The sequence below is a fragment of the Alternaria atra genome, assembly GCF_907166805.1.
Source record: "Alternaria atra isolate CS162 genome assembly, contig: 23, whole genome shotgun sequence".
In the NCBI taxonomy this organism is placed as follows: domain Eukaryota; kingdom Fungi; phylum Ascomycota; class Dothideomycetes; order Pleosporales; family Pleosporaceae; genus Alternaria; species Alternaria atra.
The window spans coordinates 304,022-322,760 of NW_025091321.1; the positions used below are offsets into that span (position 1 = coordinate 304,022).

Here is an 18,739-nt window from a genome sequence, read left to right on the forward strand (position 1 = left end):
CTCACACTACATCTAGTGCAATGGATATCTTGTTAAAAGCCGGACCGTCTCTCTTCATGTCGTAACGGACGTACTGCCGTGTTGCCACGCCAGCTGCGGAATACTGGTAGTCAGTAAGATTGGCCTCGTAATAGCGAGGCTGAGGCAAAAAGGCCACCCGTCTCTACTTTCAAAGACGATGACTTGGAAGCTGGCGGAACACCTGCTGTTATCTATGCGAGCCGCTGTGCAGACGGATCGATGACGGGTTGTGTAGCACCTGCTGTTTGTCGACAATACATTCGTAATCGTGAGGCTGGTGTTCATCACATCACGTGGTGTATGTGGCTGTGCTAGCTGCCCAGATGGGGCCAGGAGCAGCCACGGCAGTGTCGCATCAGCTGGAATAGAATGCCGTCACAACCGTTGATACACTGACGTTGCTATTAGACTCGATCAACAAGAATTAAAATTGCTGAGACATATTCCCATTCACAGATTAAAATTCCGTGTTGTTGCGCCAGGTTTCACGCAGACATCAGCCTCGCTGCTCAAACGGAGCTGACACATTGCGCGCTCGTTCGCCATCCGGGCTGAGCGGACTCTTGGTCTTGCTCTGGGCAACCACACCATCATCTCCATCCTCCAGACACCACCCTCACCACCCACACCTATACATCACCACCACCTTTTGAAGCCTACGCAAGTCGCACGCTACTCGGATTATCCAGCACATCCCATCTCCAACTATGTCGAGCCGCGAAGAGCCCCCATATGATCCCTACATCCCCAGCGGCGGCGCCGGCGGCCAGCAGGGCGGCCAGGGCCAGAATGGCAACCATCGCACAGCTGCGCTTCAAGCGGTACGTTGTTACTTTTCTTCTGTGTTAGAGTCGAGCGCTACGTCGTTTGTCGCATCTTTGCTAGGCCGCTGCGGTCGGGCTACGATGGCTGGCGGAGAGCTTGCTTCAGTGACGCGATAGCGCCTAGATTGCCTCTGACTCTCGTTCTGCACCTCGACTCACTTCGCGCGCATATGGGCATGGAGACGGGTGCGCAAGTTGGAGCTATAAAAGGTGGAAGACGTGTGTGACTTCATGTACTGACTCGCACACCAGGAAATCGACAGCACCGTTGGCATCATGCGGGACAACATCAACAAGGTCTCGGAACGAGGAGCCCGTCTGGACTCGCTACAGGACAAGACGGACAACCTTGCCGTATCCGCCCAGGGCTTCCGAAGGGGCGCCAACCGCGTGCGCAAGCAGATGTGGTGGAAGGATATGAAGATGCGCATGTGCCTCATTGTTGGCATCATCATCCTGCTCATCGTCATTATTGTCCCTTCTGGTAGGTGTTCCTGACAGGTGGTTCTTTGTTGATCGTCACTAACTCGCGCAGTCGTTGCTACGCAAAAGAAGTAAACCACCCACACGAGATACCACGAATCATACACATTAATAATTGCGCGGATGGGGGAGGTTGCCAAGCCATTGGGGAAGGGGACGAATGGTTACGAGTTGCACTATGATCAATGACATGGGTCACTGTAGGATCGTTCTTGTGTTTCTTTGCATTCAGACGGTCGTGCTGCAATCATGGAAAGCCCATTTGCATGGAATGCTCCGCCCCCGTTACGATATACCACGAGAGCCCAGTTCCAAGCATGGTCGTCAGACGAGCAAACGGAGTTATACATTGTGGGTTGCTGTCTTGCATGTCTATAGTCGAATTGTACTTATGCCTCCTTTGACTGTTTTCTATCTCACTTGATCGTTTTATGTCTGATTTGATCGTGTTATGCCCCATTTGGTTGTTTTGTGCCCTATCTGAATTGTCTTATCAGATCTTTCTCTCATGTGGAGTAACTGCAGCAACTACTGCATTGATACCGGGTCCTCATAGGATGCTAGTGTCGACAGGACTTGTCGGTACGCGGTGTAGTGGAACGATTAACCTCGGAAAGGCCCGTTTGTGAATCGTGACTGAAAATTTGACTCAACGGCAGCCCCAATCCGCGCAGTAGCAGAGGCATGGCATGCATGATTGAGAACTGAAAAGTCTGATCTGCAGCTTGCTATTCTCCATAGAGAAGTGGCCATCTCCGGTGGCGCTAGGATGGTTACCCTGTCGTCTGGGGAAGCTGCGATAACGGCGTAGCGAATTTTGTTGCTTCCGCGTCATACCTTAAGACGCTCACGGCCCTCGCAGGTCTCCTCACGGCTCCACAGTTTAGTCACCGTATCAATTCGCGTTGGATCAAAGTCGCCCAGGGCCCGAGTAGCAATTGCTTCTTGGGAGCGACAGTCACCATGCAGAGCATTGTACGAGCTGGCCGTGTGGCTGCACGATCGTCGCACCGCGTCCTCGCATCGCAAACTCCGCGAGCCCTCCCTCGAGCCCTCGTGGCTAGCACCACCCCGAGTCGCCTGTACACAACATCCAAGGATGGCAGGAACTCGTCCATCTACGCCGCCTTCCTCAACCTGCTGGCCAGCTCCAGCTCCCGCCGCGAAGTCGACCAGTACCTTGGCCAGTTCCGCTCTGTCTCGCCGCACCAGTTCGCCGTAGTAAAAGTCGGAGGGGCCATTCTCACCGACCATCTCGAGGAGCTATGTTTTGCCCTTCAGCAGCTCCACGCTATCGGCCTGTACCCCATCATCGTCCACGGCGCCGGCCCGCAGATGAACCAGCTGCTCCTCGACTCGGGTGTCGAGCCCGACTTCATTGACGGCATTCGCGTTACGGACAAGAAGACGCTGGGCATTGCACGCAAGCTGTTCTTGGAGGCAAACATGGACCTGGTCATGACACTGAAGAGGGACTGGGGCGTGCCCGCCCGGCCCATCACCGCTGGTGCCCTGCAGGCCGACTACCTGGACAAGGAGAAGTGGAAGTACGTTGGCAACATTACAAACGTCAACAAGAGGCAGATCATGGATGCTCTGGAGAACAAGGAACTCCCTATTCTTTGCTCTATGGGTGAGACGCTGGATGGCCAGATTCTCAACATCAACGCCGATGTAGCTGCAGCTGCTCTGGCGCGCGAGTTCCAGCCTCTCAAGGTCATCTACCTTTCGGAGAAGGGAGGACTTTTCAATGCCGAGTCCAAGCTCATCCCCCATATCAACTTGGAGGGCGAGTACGACACCTACATGAAGCAATCCTGGGTTAGGTACGGCACAAAGCTCAAGATTGTAGAGGCGAAGAAGCTCCTGGATGGTCTCCCACGCACGTCGAGTGTAGCCATCACACATCCCTCGAATCTTGGAAAGGAACTGTTCACCCACACCGGAAGTGGTACTCTTATCCGCAACGGTGGCAGCGTCAAGGAGACCAGCAAGTTTGAGGATTTGGATGTCTCTGCTTTGTCACAGGCTATCATGAAGAGCCGGGCAGTCGAAGCCAGCGATGCCGTCAACAAATACATTCAGAACCTAAAGAACAGACCATTTGAGGTATTTCACGACGATTCCATGGGCGTTGTTGCCGTCGTTTACCCACCGACTGCCGAGGGTGAGTTTGCGCAGCTCTCGCATTTCAGCATGACCAAAGACGCTTTCCTGAACAACCTGAACGACCTGGTCTTCCAGCGCATGAAGCAAAAGTACCCTAAGATGTACTGGATTGTAGATGACCAATCGCAAAACTACGTCAAATGGCATCTGGAGAAGACAGATGGCTTCCTCCGCCGCGAGAAGGAAGTCTTCTGCTGGTGGGGCGCGGCCGAGTCTTCGGAGATCTTCGGGCTGCTTGAGAACTACCAGAAGCAGGGCCGCAGCATGTTGAAGGACAGCTTGGATGCTCAGTTCCGAAGGGCTGCCGACTTTGTGGCCAGCTTGAAGCAGGGCCAGCAGACGCGCGGCTACGCGACCATCGCTGGTCAGTCTGCAAGACCTCAACTTAGACAGAACAGGATCCTTCCTGCGTCGTCGCGGGGCTTCGCTACCACGGCTTCACGCTCAATGGACACGACTAACCCTAACCCGCCATACGGTATCAAGCACAAGCATAGGGACTATCCTGCCAAGGTTGCACTGATTGGTGCACGAGGCTACACCGGGCAGGCTCTGATAGAGCTGCTTAACAAGCACCCCAACATGGACCTGCGACATGTATCATCGCGTGAACTTGCTGGCAAGAAGCTTGAAGGTTACACCAAGCGACAGATCACCTACGAGAACCTGTCAGCTGAGGATGTCAAGAAGATGGCCGAGAACAGCGAGGTCGACTGCTGGGTCATGGCCCTCCCCAACGGCGTGTGCAAGCCTTTCGTCGATGCCATCAACGAGAGCGGCAAAGACACTCTTATCGTAGATCTGAGTGCCGACTACCGCTTTGATGAGACATGGACTTACGGCCTACCGGAGACTATTGACCGTGCAAAGATCTCTGATGCTACGCGCATTGCAAACCCTGGTTGCTACGCCACCGCTGCTCAACTCGGCATTGCGCCTCTGCTTGAGTTCATCGGCGGTCAGCCCACTGTCTTTGGTGTCTCAGGTTATTCCGGAGCAGGCACAAAGCCCAGCCCAAAGAATGATGTGAAGAACCTTGAAAACAACCTTATTCCCTACAGCTTGACGGACCACATTCACGAGAAGGAGATTTCGCGGCAGCTGGGCACCGAGGTTGCGTTTATTCCTCATGTCGCTGTTTGGTTCCAGGGTATTCACGTAAGCTTGCCCGCCCCCTTTTTTTTCTTGGTATGATTTCCATGTTACTGACGTCCTAAACAGCACACAATCTCCATTCCACTCAACCGCACAATGACCTCCCGCGACATCCGCAACCTCTACCAGGACCGCTACGCTGGTGAGAAGCTAGTCAAGATTGTCGGCGAGTCCCCCCTCGTCAAGAACATTTCCGGCAAGCATGGCGTCGAAATCGGCGGTTTCGCCGTCCACAGCTCAGGCAAGCGCGTTGTCGTCAATGCTACTATCGATAACCTGCTCAAGGGCGCTGCTACCCAATGCTTGCAGAACATGAACTTGGCTCTTGGGTATGGGGAGTACGATGGAATTCCATACTAGGTGTTCTACGATTCTATAGAAATCCTCCGGTGGTGTTTCTGAAGCTGGGGGAGGAAATGAGTGGGGGGGCAGCATCATAGTTTCTTTGGGAAGGGAGAATAAAGGGACTATTGGCGTAGTTCATTGTATTAGACAGGCTTCTTTGAGGTGAAACTTGTAGATATATCCAATTACAAAGCGCATGTTCAAAACTGTATATCTTGTTTGGATGTAGCTTTACTCAGTGAAGGAACTCGTGGAATGGGAATCTGAGAACAATTGTTTTGATTGATAGGAGCTGGCAGCGAATGGTGGTCTGTTGCTCTCAAATAAATCCAAACAATGGGTCTTACATGATAGAGATTGCTACCACAGATTTGATATGTGGCGCACGGCTGTTGCTGTTTTGATTGATCAAGTTCGCTTCAATCAATCTGAGCACTGCACACATACACACACCACCACAAACTACCCAAGCGACGAGTATTTATACACACACACATACTTCTTGATTTCAAAGCCCCGCGTTATCCTCAACGGCCTCCTAGAACCCATATCACCAATCCCCGCCCTTATAAGGTTGGAGGTATTTATTTACTATGGAGAACGTTCTTGGGAGCATCTCAAGGGGGGTTACATGATTAAGGCCTAATCTTCCGGACCTGCATCTTGTGAAAGACCCGAGTCGCTCTTTTTTCCCTTCCCTTCGATTTGCTGTTTGATAGATGCTATTTATTGGATGTTGACGTTTGTAACGAAGAACAACGTGTCCACTGTTGTACTCTCGTGGAAAGAGAAAGGATCAGACTTGCTAAGAAAAGCTTCACTTCAACACATGCTAGGAAGCCTAGTTTGTCAAACTTGATTGAACAGACTTCTTACTTCCCACAACTACACATCAGGGGGTATGTTTTCTCCTCTCTCCCATCTTCAACAACACTAATCATCTCCTTCTTCCTCCTCCCCCACCATCTCATCTACACCTCTCTACACACTGCTAAACATTACAACGCCCGGATATATCAACATGAACCAAAAAAAAGTTATTCCTCATTCATCCAGCATCATCCCCAGTTATCCCGTTCCGTCCCTTATTGCTCCAAAGTATCCAAAAATTCAAGCAATGCATTACAAGTAGACGAAAAGACAACAAGAAGAAAGAAAACAAAATCCTTGGTGAGATGGAATGAAGCGTCCAGCAACTCCAACCAGAAACCCAGAAGAAAAAAAGACGCGGTCTTGAAAACTTGCGAGTATGCTTTGTACAGGCGATGCATAGAAGGAACAAATGCCGTTGATATACAGAAGACGCGCCGTTTATGTGAGAAGTGTAAAAAAAATTCTTGCCGACGAAGCTGCCGAGAGGGTATCGGGTATCGCTGAACATCCAGAGGACATGGTCGAAGCGAGCGACAGGCGGGTATATATCCTTGTGGCGGTGGTTACACAGTCCTGAGGAAGCAGGGAAAATGCTTGGCCAAACCCGTTCTTGCGTTCAGAAGATGCGGCGAAAGATGTAAAAAATCCGAGATGATAAAACGCCCCAGGCTCCATGCAAATGCCTTTGAGAAAGGTTGAAAGAAGGGTACAAAAACGGTCTAAAATTATGTGCTTTTTTGCAATCAGAGAATCCAGTCTTGAGGGGGTATTGTCGTCTGCCATGGCCACGTTAAGGTAGTCGACTCGACATAAAGGGAGAGTGTGTGACAGAGAACTGAAAGCCAGCAGTCTCTGTGGAAATCCGCGAGTCAACTAGACTCACTCCTTGCAACCATCCATGAAGGAGTTCTTTGGCCAATCGTACTTGGTAGATTTCCTGATTCCTGTTAGTAATACATTATGGCAGGTTTGATGCGACAACTTACCAGTCGGTGAGGTTGGGGTTTGCGTAAGGTTCGGGGTGGGTCCTGATGTATTCCGTGGTTTCGTAACCTTCAGGATCGCATGTTATCATCTGGTTATCCTCTGGCTGGTAAATGCGGATGTAGTCTATCCGCATGGTAGCTGGAAGGTCATGTGCTTCGATATCCTCGATGTTGATAGCGGCGAAACTGTTCGACATTCCGAAGTTGGCAATGACAGACAGGGGCTCCTCGGGGATGATTCGCGTGCCAATATTACCGTTGGCACGTGTCGCTTGAGCGTTCATGGTCCAGGTTTTGTCCTCTCCGACGTACCATGTAATAAAGCCTTCGTCGCCGGTCTTGTATTCGAACGAATAAGTCTGATACTGCTTGCCGTCGTACCAGTCGTTGTTCAGGTTGGTCAAGCCAGAAATAGCCTGCTGGAAAGGTCCACCCTTGTAACTGTTCATCATGGTAATCGAGGGATCATAGAGCTCCATGTATTCTGCCAAATGTTAGTTTAACCCAGAAAAGCCAGGAGCAGAGAGCTTACCATAGTCAGGCATGTACCATGTGTCAAAAGGTGCTGCTTGGAAAGACTGAGATACCACACCAATAGCGTTGCTCTCTCCGGGGCCGAGGAAATGGACAGAACCTTCAAGGGCATCGATTTCCGGAGCGCTTCGGGATTTACCGGGGGTAGGATGGTCTTCGCCTTTGCAGGTGCAAGCGGGCAACTTCATACCAGGCAAGTAGCTCAGACCGTCATATGAACTTTGGTTCGGTGTGATACCAATATCGCACTCATCATGGTAACTGTATGGCCAGAGACCTTCGGTCGAGGCCAAATAACCAGGACGAGCCAGGTTGCCCATGGTCCAGAAACCAGGCCAGAAACCACTAGTGTTACCACGACCGGGTAGTGAGATGGAAGCCTCCAAGTGTCCACCCTTGTAGCAGAGCTTGTTCCACGACTGGATCATACCGGAGCGGTAATCGAGGCCGTGGCTCGGCTCCTTGGTGAATCTTAAGTTGAGAACACCGTCCTTGGTGAAAGCTTGGTCTGGATCGTACCACTGCAAAACGTCAGCTCTGGCCACTTCAGGGCCGGGGCATCAAAACTTACCTCCAAATCCATAGTAGCACCGTACCAGATATCCACAGCTTGGAAAAATGGATCGTCACCATCGTAGAAGGTGCGACCGTCGGTGTTGAATTCGTCTGAGAAGACAAGGACCTGCTTCTCGCCGTTGTATGATGTTCGCGTCATAACGTCCTTGGGCGTGTCCGGGTCGATGAGACCTCTCCGGATGTTGGCAAGTAGTGGCTCGTTCTGCTTACCTTGTATACAGAGAGGGTTACCTGTACAAGGACCCTTTTCTGGCGTTGTGACGTCCTGGACGAAGGTGCTGAGATGTGTTAGTGAGATAGAGTATAATGGGCGACACGAAAACCTACAGAATGGGATAACCGATGAAAAGCATAAGAAGGCCGAGCGCGAGAATGGCCAGACCTCCGAGATTGACTATACCTCTCCGGGTGAAGATGTCACAGTCCCTCTTGTCCTTGTCGTTGGGGTCGGGATTGTGCAGGTAATCGTCCTTCTCCACATCTTCCGGGAATAGTAACAGGCCGGCTGATGGGTGAATGTTGAACTTTTCAGACACAGTCTGTGTATTCAGGTCCTCTTCGCTGCCAGCTCGCGACGGCGCCCTCGAGTCGTCAAAAGGCGAAGCAAACGGGCCTCCCGTCATGTCCGAACTCCAACTTGTCCGCCGCGAAGAAAAGCCAGAGGGTGATTGCATAGGCGACTCGTCTCGGTAGGAGCGCGTCCTCATCTTTTGGGGCGGGAGCAGCATCTCGGCAGACTCTGCGATGGCTGCATCGCTATATATATGGGGTGCTCCTGGCGATCGGATGCCAGGACTTGGGGCGGTACCGGGGCGGGTTTGCTGGGTTAATGAGCGTGCCGAGTTGGTTCGTGCAGTGCTCGGTCGCACGGCAGGTGGCGAGTTATCGTCGGTTGTGGGCTCGTGGGAGCCCGAGTTGAGGCGGAGGTGGGGAGGCCCGTCTCCCCTCGGCGATTGCGGCATCATGGTGCAAGCGAGCGTATGCGGTGAGGAATTGGCGGTAGTTGTTGGCTAACTGCTACTTCAGATAGCAGAGCAAAGGCAAGAGTGTCGATCGTAGTCGGTATACAGATGAAAACGAGTGTTGTGGTAACCTATACAGTAGGCGTGGGGAAAAGCACGGGAACCCTCGACTCGTATTGCGATACTGCTCGCTATCGCTATCGCTGCAGATGTCGAGGAGCAGGAAGGAGGGCGGCGTGAGGGAAGATGGGGAAGGTCGAGGTTCAAAGGGAGGTGAATCGATGGCTCCTGGCCCAAACGGGGGCGCCCAGGATCAAGGACTTGGCAGGGCAGGCGCTCTTCAACAGCAGCAGGAACGAATCAACGATGACGCACGACTCGATTTGAAGACGCAGATTAGAATGCGATGGGCAGCGATGCTGTAATAACAATGCAACAAAGAGCGAAGCGCAGTGATGATGTGAATAGTGAAAGGAACAACAAGCGGTGCGCGACGGGTGCAAGCAGGAATGGCGCTGTGTTCATAGGGTGGCAAGTCTTGTGGGTGGTGGAAGAGCTTGGGGCTTTGTTCCTGAGTCGGGCCCACACGGCTTTCAGGGAGGGCGAAGATCTCGAAGCTCAACTAAGGAGCGGCCAATCGTCTCTGGTACGGCGCTTGCATGCGGCGAAGATTCAAAGGCCCGCTTACGCACACCAGCGGGAGGGCCTTGCTAAATTTACCACTGCCGTTTCAACACTTTTGCTGTCTCTCTCCTATGGTGGAGCCTGTCAAAAAGTACTCAAATTACCTGTCATGCGTCCTTGAACTGTCGTGATGTCGCCCTGTCTGTCTGTCTGCCACCACTCCTTATCAACACCATTACCCAGCCCTTTACGACCCGCTGTCTGCAGCCCCGCCACGGTACATGCGATCGTTTCTATAGAAACCTCCTGCACGAATCATCTAGCTCTGCATATCCCTCTCCTCAACACAGCATTCCAAGATACATTCGCGTCTGCAAGCGCAATCCATAGCCTAAGATCATCGCAGCTACCATTACGCGTCGGACCACATATAATAACCCGCAATCCCCAACCTCGCAAGCGGCTTTTGCTACCGCACTTGGAGACATGTACATGCGACTGCGCTCGTGCTCACGACCGTTGAGCAGTATTTCACCAACTTATCTCGTGTTGACTCTCTCGCCCACCGTATCGTTGCCGAAGATAGCGTGGCGATCTGACACCATCCTTTTTGATCCTTCCCAAATCCTTCTTCTCGGATCTCCAAAACGTCCAACGGCCTATGCTCTACTTGCCCATCCCCTTTCATTGCTACCGTTTGGTCGTCTGCATTTCACTCGTTCCCTATCTTATGCAAAATCTACACTACTGTTGTCGTCGGCTTCCTGACATATGCTAGCCAGCAATATGGTTGAGACTGATGGTCCTCGTTGACCGGCGCCAAGGGCCACTATAGGGTACACCCGAAATGAAGCTTGGAGGCGCAGCAACACCGCGCTGTTCTGGAACCTTGCAGCGTCTGGCCGAGGCATAGCCGAATTGGGCGGACTAGTGAGTTTGAGCAGCCAATTAAGACGTCTTTTGATACAGTATTGCAAGGCTGAGGTCTCGACGCACACGAGGCTGTAGGCTGCGCGAGCTGAGTTGAATAGACAAGTAGAACCCATCATGCTGACGGTTCTTGTTACTAACGGTTCACATTACGCTGCGCGATTCGTGCCTGTCGCGCGGAATCACCATTGCCGCGTGCTTTCAAGCACAGGCATTATGCGGCCATGCATGTTTTCTTATCCAAACATGTACACTAATTGAACGGGGGTTTGGAGAAAAGAAGTCGCACTGAAGCCCCAAGCCTTGACAACTGTACAGCAGATCTACGATGATATTAAAAAGCTTGTACCAGACCTGAGTTTCTGACGTCGCATCATAACCTGCACGCTCCACCATGTGGCAGTAGGACCGCGTCAAATATTTACCATATCCCAGCGAGCGACATGTTTCAAACGGCATTATTCGCGCAATGATCACCCAAGCGCATCGCGGAATGCTTGTCCCATGTAGATCGGCATGTGTATAATCCGGCTTGCGCATCATGGTTCATCTCATTTCTCCATGCAACGCAGCTTACGACTCTACCGCAAGAGCTTTGAGGCCCACGATCCTCCCTTCCTTGTCGTCCACTGCAACCACGTAGTACTCTGCCCTAGTGCCCTCGAGCTCCACCCGGAAGACCTTGACGGAACCGTTTCCTGCCTGCTTCACCGCATCAATGACCTTTTTGTATTGGCTTTCGAAGCCTGTGCCTTTGACCTCCTCTACGCTGTCGCTTCCAAGAAGTTTCTTGAGATCGTCTGTGTGTGTAGGTTAGCTTTGTGTCGCAGTTCGCAAGGCCTTTCATTGCCGTGCATGTAAAAGTTGCAGGATTCCTACCGGCGGACACGCTCGCACCCTCAAACTCTAGCGCAACGGGTTCAAATGGCTCATCCGAGTCGCTAATATAGTACTCTTCTACCTGCTCCAGTACCTTTGGCACGGCAGTGTTCACGCTCTTAGTACCATAGCTCTTCTTCTGCGACGCATCCTTCGTCTCTGCTGAGCCTGTATCTTGGTTTGCTTTGTCGAGAAAAGCAGCGTAGTCTGCGTCGGAAGACATGTTGCGAAGGATGGATCGCCGATCAAAGTCGTTGTAACCAACACGTGTGGAGGGGAAGGAACGTGGGATCAAGATATTGGAGTGGAGGGTACGACGCGCGGGTTGTTGGTGTTGGACACTGGCGCGGGATGATGAGAGGTTTTTACCGTCGGTGGCTCGCTTGACGTTGTTTAAAACGGAAAGAACTTTCGTCTTGTTTGCGTGGTTCGTCGTGTGTACTAGATATCGAGAAAGACGTTGAAGTAGCCTGTCCATGGTTTCGCGATGCTACGCGGTGCGATGACGCAACGGCTAACTGCGGGCATTTCCACGAGCAGGTGCGTGACCCCACCATCTGTACACAAGGACCTAAGTCACCACACGCCTTACAAATAGGCAGCAGTCGAGACGAACAAACACATCGACGCGCCAAACATGACACAGTTTAAACTAACAGGTTGCATTTTCATTCTCGTAGGTGATTAAGGAGTACACACAACACCCGCAAAAGCGGAGACAGTATAAGGCGCGCAGGGTATCATCGCCATGCGGAAGGACGTTACCACGTCTCCCATGTTTTGCCCTCCAACTAGACATGCCCAACTCCCCAAATCTCATGTAAAGAAACGCAAAAAAATAACAAGGAAAAGTCCTGTCAAAAACTATAGAACCCACACGAACATATTGAGCCATTCCTCCTAAGACTTTTGCTCAGCTGGAGTGGGAGCATGAGGAACGCCGTTGGTGGAAGCATTGCGAGGGCTACTGCGCTCAGACTTGGGCGCATTGGGCTTCGCATCATCGCCCTCATCATCGTAGTTCTCATCCACATCCATGTGTCGAGCAGCCGGTTCGTGATGCTCCGGTCGCTCCTGCTTTGGTGTCTCCGACATGCGCGACAATGGTCGCGCAGCTGCCATAGGCGGAAGCGAAGGCGGATGGTGAGCAGCCTCAGATGGGTGATAACCATCGTTGAAGCGGCGAGGATCAGGCCCCTCCTGAGGGCTCTGACGTGGCACCTGGGGAGACGACATGCGGTGCGGGGGAGTTGGGCGACGACTGTGAGGCTCTTCCATCTTCTGGCGCTTCTCTTCGTTCGAAGGAGGCTTTGCACTCATGTGCTCGCTTTCAGTTTCCCATTCGCGGTGTCGCTTAACTGGCGGAGCAGTCGGCGGCCTATCGTCACGTTCACGGGCTGCTTGCTCGGCAGCAGTCTGGGCAGAAGCTGGCGGAGGAGCTCCGCTGGCAATACCACCAGTAGCAGAAGGATCAGCATGGTGCTGGTATGGTCCCTGGTAGCCGTTCCGTGGAGATCCCGCCCGGTTCTCGACAATAGGGCGCACTTCCGGTGGTGGGCTGGCAGGGCGAACACCATAGGGAGGCGCGGTACTCTGGCTCGGGGCTTGAGTTGGTGGGCCGCCGAGACCAGTAGGTGGAGGAGGAGGTGGAGGAGGGACACTGCCAGCGTGGGGGCCGTAATTAGGGTTGGAAATACGGTTAGGCTGGGGCGGTTGCTGGTGTAGAGGTGGCTGTGGTTGTGCGTGAACCGCTTGCGGCGTAAGTTGCGGCGGCTGAGGATGGTAAGGGCTGGGAGCAGCATGGTGTGTCTTCGGGGATGGAGACATGCCGCGACGCATTGGTCCTGGTGGCCCTGGAGGTGGAGGACCGGCGGGGCCCTGAGGACCAGGACCGTTTGTAGGAGGGCGGGGAGGCTCTGCGTACGACCTGGGTGCTTCCTGTCTCGGGCTTACAGGTCTTTGAGGTGCATGTTGTGTAGGCGGTCGAATGCCCTCACGCTGCTCATATGGGTTCAACTGCTGGGGTGGAAGACCAGGATCACGGATCTGTGCCAGAGGGCGATCCCATCCAGGCGCCAAAGCTGGGGGAGCAGGGCCTTGTGGAGGTTGCTGAGGCTGAGGTGCGCCCCATTGAGGAGCAGTAGGGCCATGAACAGAAGCAGGCTGGTAGGCTTGAGGGTGAACGTCCTGTGGAATGGGAGCGTTGCCCTGGTTCGGGGCGCCCGCCGACGTTTGCCCATTTTGCAGAAGTTGTAGGCGAGCCTTGATGTGTACGTTGGACGGATCGAGGTCGGCCGCACGCTGGTATGCATCCAGTGCATCCGCTGTCTGGTTATTGCAGGACTCGTACTGTGCCATTGTTAGTGAGAAGTTTCAATCTAGGGGCATGGAAGTACTTACCAGTGTGCCGAGATCGTACCAAACTTCGGAGATGTTGGGGTTGAGGCGGATTGCACGGGAGTATGCGTCCAACGCGTCGCGGTACTGGTTGATCTGGTAATACAATACACCAATGCTGCACCAAAAGGTTGGGTTCCTGCCGTCACGGTACACAGCTTGCTGATAAGCCTCGTACGCTTTGGGATATTTCTGCTGTGACATGTAACAACGTCCCAGCAGGTACCAACTCTGCGCATCTGTTTGGTCTAGAGCAATGGATTAGACACACGTGCGCGTAATCAAATGGGAACACAATGCTTACCGGAAGCAACAGACTTCTCCAGGTACTCAATGGCCTGCTCCTGACTAGCGTAGTTGGTGCTTTGCTGGTGGTGTAGCCATCCCAGCTGCTGTAGGACCTTGGCATGGTTGGCATCACGCTCGAGGACCCGGCGATAGGCGCCCTTTGCCGCTTCGAACTAGAAGTCATGTCAGCGATGAAGACTTACGAAGGTGGGTGGGACAAACCTCTTTTTGCTGTTCGTACACATGTCCGATCTGGAACCAGATGTCTTCCTCAGTGAGTGGGCGGGGAGGGTTCGTGACAATGTACTTGAAGCAGTCCAAACTCTGGTTGAACTTCTGCTGTTGTTTGTAGATTATGCCAAGGCGGAAGTAAATCTCGTTGGCCTTTTCAAATGTAGGCTCCATGCGCATAACCTGCGAGAAAGCCTCTTCGGCGTGCTCGAGGGATCCGTAGCGATCATAGAGTATTCCGATGCCGTACCAAAGCTTAGGCTCCTTTGGGTCAGACAGATGATACAGAGCTTGCTGGTAGGCAGAGTATGCCTGCTGCAAGTCATCCATCATCAAGTAGCAATGACCTAGTATTGTGAGTAAAATGGTACAAGTATGATGCGCGCAAAGTCCTTACCGAGGCTACCCCAGACGTCGCCATTGGCTTGATCGACCTTGAGAATAGTGCGCAAGTATTCAACGGCTGCTGGAAAGGCATCTTTGGTGCGCAGGATGCATGCGATGCCTTGCATAGCTGGCACAGACCACTGATTGAACTTCAAGGCCTGCTCGTAGCATTGCATAGCACCGTCATAGTCTTGCATCTGCTCAGAAAGAGAGCCTGTTGGGTGTTAGTCTGGGCCCGTCGTACATACAATGAATACAAGCTTACCCATCTGAGTCCACACAGCCTCGGTCAATTGCCCCAAGTACTGCGACGATGTCTTGGGCTGGTTCGCGTGCGGCGGGTGTCCATTCACCTGCGCGTGCGCAGGATGCTGTCCAATATGGTGTGGAGGCATGCCCGTGGTGGGCGAAGGTTGCTGGTGCTGTGCCATGACGGCTGCTTGCGACTGGTCTGGCTACAATGCGACGTCTGCGCTACTGAAGCCGCGACAGTGACGGAATAGTTTGGTCGAGGGGAAGACAAGACGAGAGCAACTTGATGTGTGGCCGGGTTGTCTATGTGAACAAGTCAGGAGATGGAGTTTGATGGTTGTGGTGGAGGATGGATACGTACAGTCGGGCGTGGGAGCGCGTCTCGCAAGCGTACTGACGGGTGCGAGTCGAGGCGTGGAGAGGTTGGCGCGAAGAATGACAGCAGCGCGCAGAGGAACACGGATGGTGTGGACCCCGACCTGAATGTACAGTGCTGGGTAGGAGCAACAATGTTGTGGTCTTCGCCACGGGGTGTGTTGAGAAGGAAAGACTGATGTGAGATGCAGCCTCGTGGAAGAGAAAACAGATGAGGAAGCCGCAGACCAACAGATGGAAGGGGCGCTCCAACGTCCCTTCCATCAGACGTGGGTAAGGGGACCAGATGTTGCAGGGATATGCTTCTTAGCGTGCACGGCCCCGAGCCACACACAGGACCCACTTCTGTGCTAGTGGGCCGTAAATTACGTGCCTAGCATCGTCGCGACGCGCTGGCTATCCGCCGCGACCCATGCTTCCACCGGCGCCTTACTGTGCTATATCAGCTTGGTACTAGGTGACAGGCGAACCATTTTTGTTCGTCACTTCCACCCCAAGGAAATGCTGGTGGATGGAGAGGTATGTTTCGGATTGTTCTGTGCGGATCTGGTACCGTTCGTCCCAGGTTCACCCAACAGCGGAGCCGATGGATGACACGCTACCGCTATTACGCTATATGCGCCGCATCTAGAGGACAGATCAATCTCGTTTCGCCGATTTTCTACAGCCACAACCATAGTTATACTGCCAGCGCAGAACGCCACTTCCATCTGCCTGAACCAGTTGATGGGGCATGGTTGCATATGCCTTTGTCGCCGTTGAGCTATCCATGGATGGTTCGAGCATGAACTAGCTTCAACTTCCATAATGCACGATAATTCACACAAACCTTCCATCGAGTGTCTAAGCATCCAAGGCGACCAACATGTTGCGGCACTCAAAGTCAATGCCATGTTTCCTTCTCCCGGAGACTGGCTGTTCGCGTAGTGGGGCTTTGTGGGAGGCGTCGCCAGATTACCATGTCAGCCACTCGGACCCCAATCGTCGCCCTACGACTCTCCAGCTCGCGAAGCCCACTAGTTAAAACGGCATGGTTTTCATTTCGGAAACTGGTCAGGAATGGGCTGATATAGGGCCTGCAAAAGGGGCACGAGCGACTACGATGGTGCTGACACAGTTGGTGTGCACCCACATACAGTGCCGTCCAAAGACCGGGGGCGGGCGATCAGCCAGCCCTCCACATGAGAACAGAGAAGCCTCCGTCGTCTGCTTAGCGGCTCTCGGCATGCATCGCAATGTGACGCAGTTGTCCTCCGCTCCCGCGTCCTCGGCAAAAAGGCTCGTGTCACCCAATCCACCCCCTGCCGCAGCCTGAATCTGACAAGAGTCGATCATTAGTTGGCGCATGAGCATGCAACTGGGATTGCGTCGCCTCGGTGCAGGATCAAGCCGCTGGCATCTGCCGCCTCAGAGTCGAGCCATGATTGCGTCCAAGTTTCTTGGCTTGCTGCAGCCCACCGTACCCGTAGCACATCTGTCGATACCGTTTCCGTCGTTGGTGTCCACGGAGCAGCGTGACCGAGAAAAGGATATCGGGCCGCCGCTAACCAAAGCCCCTCTCTTAGCATCTGGGCTCAAGAACCGCACCCACGTGAAACTCCAAGCTTGTGGATCCAGGGCTGGCCTGCGCGCGTCATCAAAGCCGTGCCGGTAAGCGAGGCTGTTTTTAAAGGGACTGCTGTCCTACCAATGCGGAAGGTCCATCTATCTCCTTCACCAAACGAAGACGAGTCTGCCTGCTGTGACTGCCCAGCTGCCGTCAGTTTCTTCGATGCTTTCTGCACACGCGGTGCTTGGGCGTGGCAAACCTGAGCGGCAACGGCGAGGTGCATGCGAAACGCACCAGCAGAACGTTTCGTCGCGTCGGTCTGTCAGGTCGAGGCTCAGATCTACATCGTGCCCGTCCGCCCGCATCGTGACCCGTGAACCCGACAGTGTGTTGACCGTCGATATATATACTTTCAATTCTGCCATCAGCGACATGACTTTCGCACATCGTACTATTGTCTTTTCGAAACGTGTTTTGTGGGACAACGAAGGGTGAGCCTCGTCTTGGCACTTGAGCTGGCGGTTGCAGCCCGGGGATTTTGCTACGTTCATTTAGTTGCCTAACGAGCGGCACCCGGTAATTGCTTCTGGTTTCTCTACATCGCTAGTCCTCCATGAACCGCCTTGCAAGCAGACCTGTCCATCCAGAAGTCACCAGCACAAGGGACTATCTATCAATAAACCGCCTCCACGCATTGGCGAGTAAAGCTATGTATTTAGCCAATACCCCTCGTCTATACCAGCGGTAATCCACACCCACACCCCTACCTACCGTTGCCCCTCACATAATGTGAGATACATCCGAACGTTGCACGACGCTTGGTGCTTCCGCCCACCTACATGCTGCGCGCCGTCACGTACTATTACACGACTGGCAAAATGTCGTCCCCCCGGAGAGTACAACATCTGGAACATGGCTCTATCCGTGAATTGCTACGATCTTCCCCTCTACGATGCTTTCCGGGTGAGTCTGCATATAGCTAATGCAGCCGATCGACGGATTCCGGGCGACATAGATGAGTGGTTGGTGACCGCCGTTAGCTGACAAGTTGTGCACTCGCTGTTCTGTCCGACATGCCCCTAGTCGCTGCTGGTGCAGGAAGGTCAAGCATTTTCCGATACCCACTTATCACCCCACTTGATCCCTAGATTGTCGAAGCAACAGAGTTGCATGCCCACATGAAGCTCAAAGAAACAGGAGGGCGCATGATGCGTTGTGCAACCTCTACAATACTGCCAGGCCCCCATAATCCCCACTCGCTTCAAAGGAGGCTCTACGGTCGAGAATTACCGCGACCTCAAAAACGCAGCAATGTGTCTGGCTGGAAACCTTGGTTCGTGTACGCCATGAACTTGTCATGAAGATGTTCGCCTCAGGGTCGTGTGGGACCGAGCGGCCTCTCGGTGCAACCCTGGGAAAAGTGGGACCACATCCATCCTCCTTCCGGGATGACATTCCCGAGGTCGAAACGGGCTGCATGAGCAATCATGCGGGCTGCAGGCCGTCTTTAGCAAAAGAAGCAAAAGTGGGAGCAAGGGTGTGGTGGCTGATGCGGCGCTTTTCGCTACGGCTATCGTCACTCTCGTGCCGAACCAATGCTGCAGGTAGAGGTAAATGTAGTTTACATGCAAAGCTCTACGCCTCGAGTTTCTTTTACTCCAGTTTCTATTTTCGTGTCGCGTGAGTATATCGCACATTTTTTTAGATGGCAGTACGAAAGTCGGATGGTGCATCGGCATCATCGTCGCAATTTGACGATCGAGCTTCACTTGGGGTCTATCCGCGACTTAAGTTGGATTTCTTTTTCCCTCTCAGTGCAAGAACGTCACACTCAACAACCACGATTCAGGCACACATCTTTCACCGCATCGAAATGCATCACAACCTTGCAATGGAGCG

General features: G+C 53.2%; 5 protein-coding genes across 5 annotated transcripts; 2 read left to right on the top strand and 3 right to left on the bottom strand.

Moving 5' to 3' along the window:
- Nucleotides 1-728: 728 nt before the first annotated feature.
- On the top strand, nt 729-1,403 carry ALTATR162_LOCUS3689 (uncharacterized protein; the record flags this gene model as incomplete). The annotated part of the gene is made up of 3 exons (XM_043311297.1): nt 729-842; nt 1,098-1,329; nt 1,381-1,403. 3 exons carry the CDS (start codon nt 729-731, stop codon nt 1,401-1,403), a joined length of 369 nt encoding a protein of 122 aa, XP_043167232.1.
- Nucleotides 1,404-2,291: 888 nt separating this feature from the next.
- On the top strand, nt 2,292-5,012 carry ALTATR162_LOCUS3690 (uncharacterized protein; the record flags this gene model as incomplete). The annotated part of the gene is made up of 2 exons (XM_043311298.1): nt 2,292-4,655; nt 4,719-5,012. The coding sequence occupies 2 exons, from the start codon at nt 2,292-2,294 to the stop codon at nt 5,010-5,012; spliced, it is 2,658 nt and encodes an 885-aa protein (XP_043167233.1).
- A 1,737-nt stretch (nt 5,013-6,749) lies between these two features.
- On the bottom strand, nt 6,750-8,931 carry ALTATR162_LOCUS3691 (uncharacterized protein; the record flags this gene model as incomplete). Its single annotated transcript, XM_043311299.1, has 5 exons — nt 6,750-6,807; nt 6,857-7,340; nt 7,389-7,911; nt 7,962-8,244; nt 8,294-8,931. The coding sequence occupies 5 exons, from the start codon at nt 8,929-8,931 to the stop codon at nt 6,750-6,752; spliced, it is 1,986 nt and encodes a 661-aa protein (XP_043167234.1).
- Nucleotides 8,932-11,055: 2,124 nt separating this feature from the next.
- ALTATR162_LOCUS3692 (uncharacterized protein) lies at nt 11,056-11,839 on the bottom strand (the record flags this gene model as incomplete). The annotated part of the gene is made up of 2 exons (XM_043311300.1): nt 11,056-11,282; nt 11,362-11,839. 2 exons carry the CDS (start codon nt 11,837-11,839, stop codon nt 11,056-11,058), a joined length of 705 nt encoding a protein of 234 aa, XP_043167235.1.
- Nucleotides 11,840-12,261: 422 nt separating this feature from the next.
- On the bottom strand, nt 12,262-15,555 carry ALTATR162_LOCUS3693 (uncharacterized protein; the record flags this gene model as incomplete). The annotated part of the gene is made up of 9 exons (XM_043311301.1): nt 12,262-13,710; nt 13,762-14,006; nt 14,063-14,219; nt 14,269-14,624; nt 14,675-14,878; nt 14,930-15,119; nt 15,161-15,219; nt 15,278-15,409; nt 15,468-15,555. The coding sequence occupies 9 exons, from the start codon at nt 15,553-15,555 to the stop codon at nt 12,262-12,264; spliced, it is 2,880 nt and encodes a 959-aa protein (XP_043167236.1).
- Between the last annotated feature and the right edge of the window lie 3,184 nt (nt 15,556-18,739).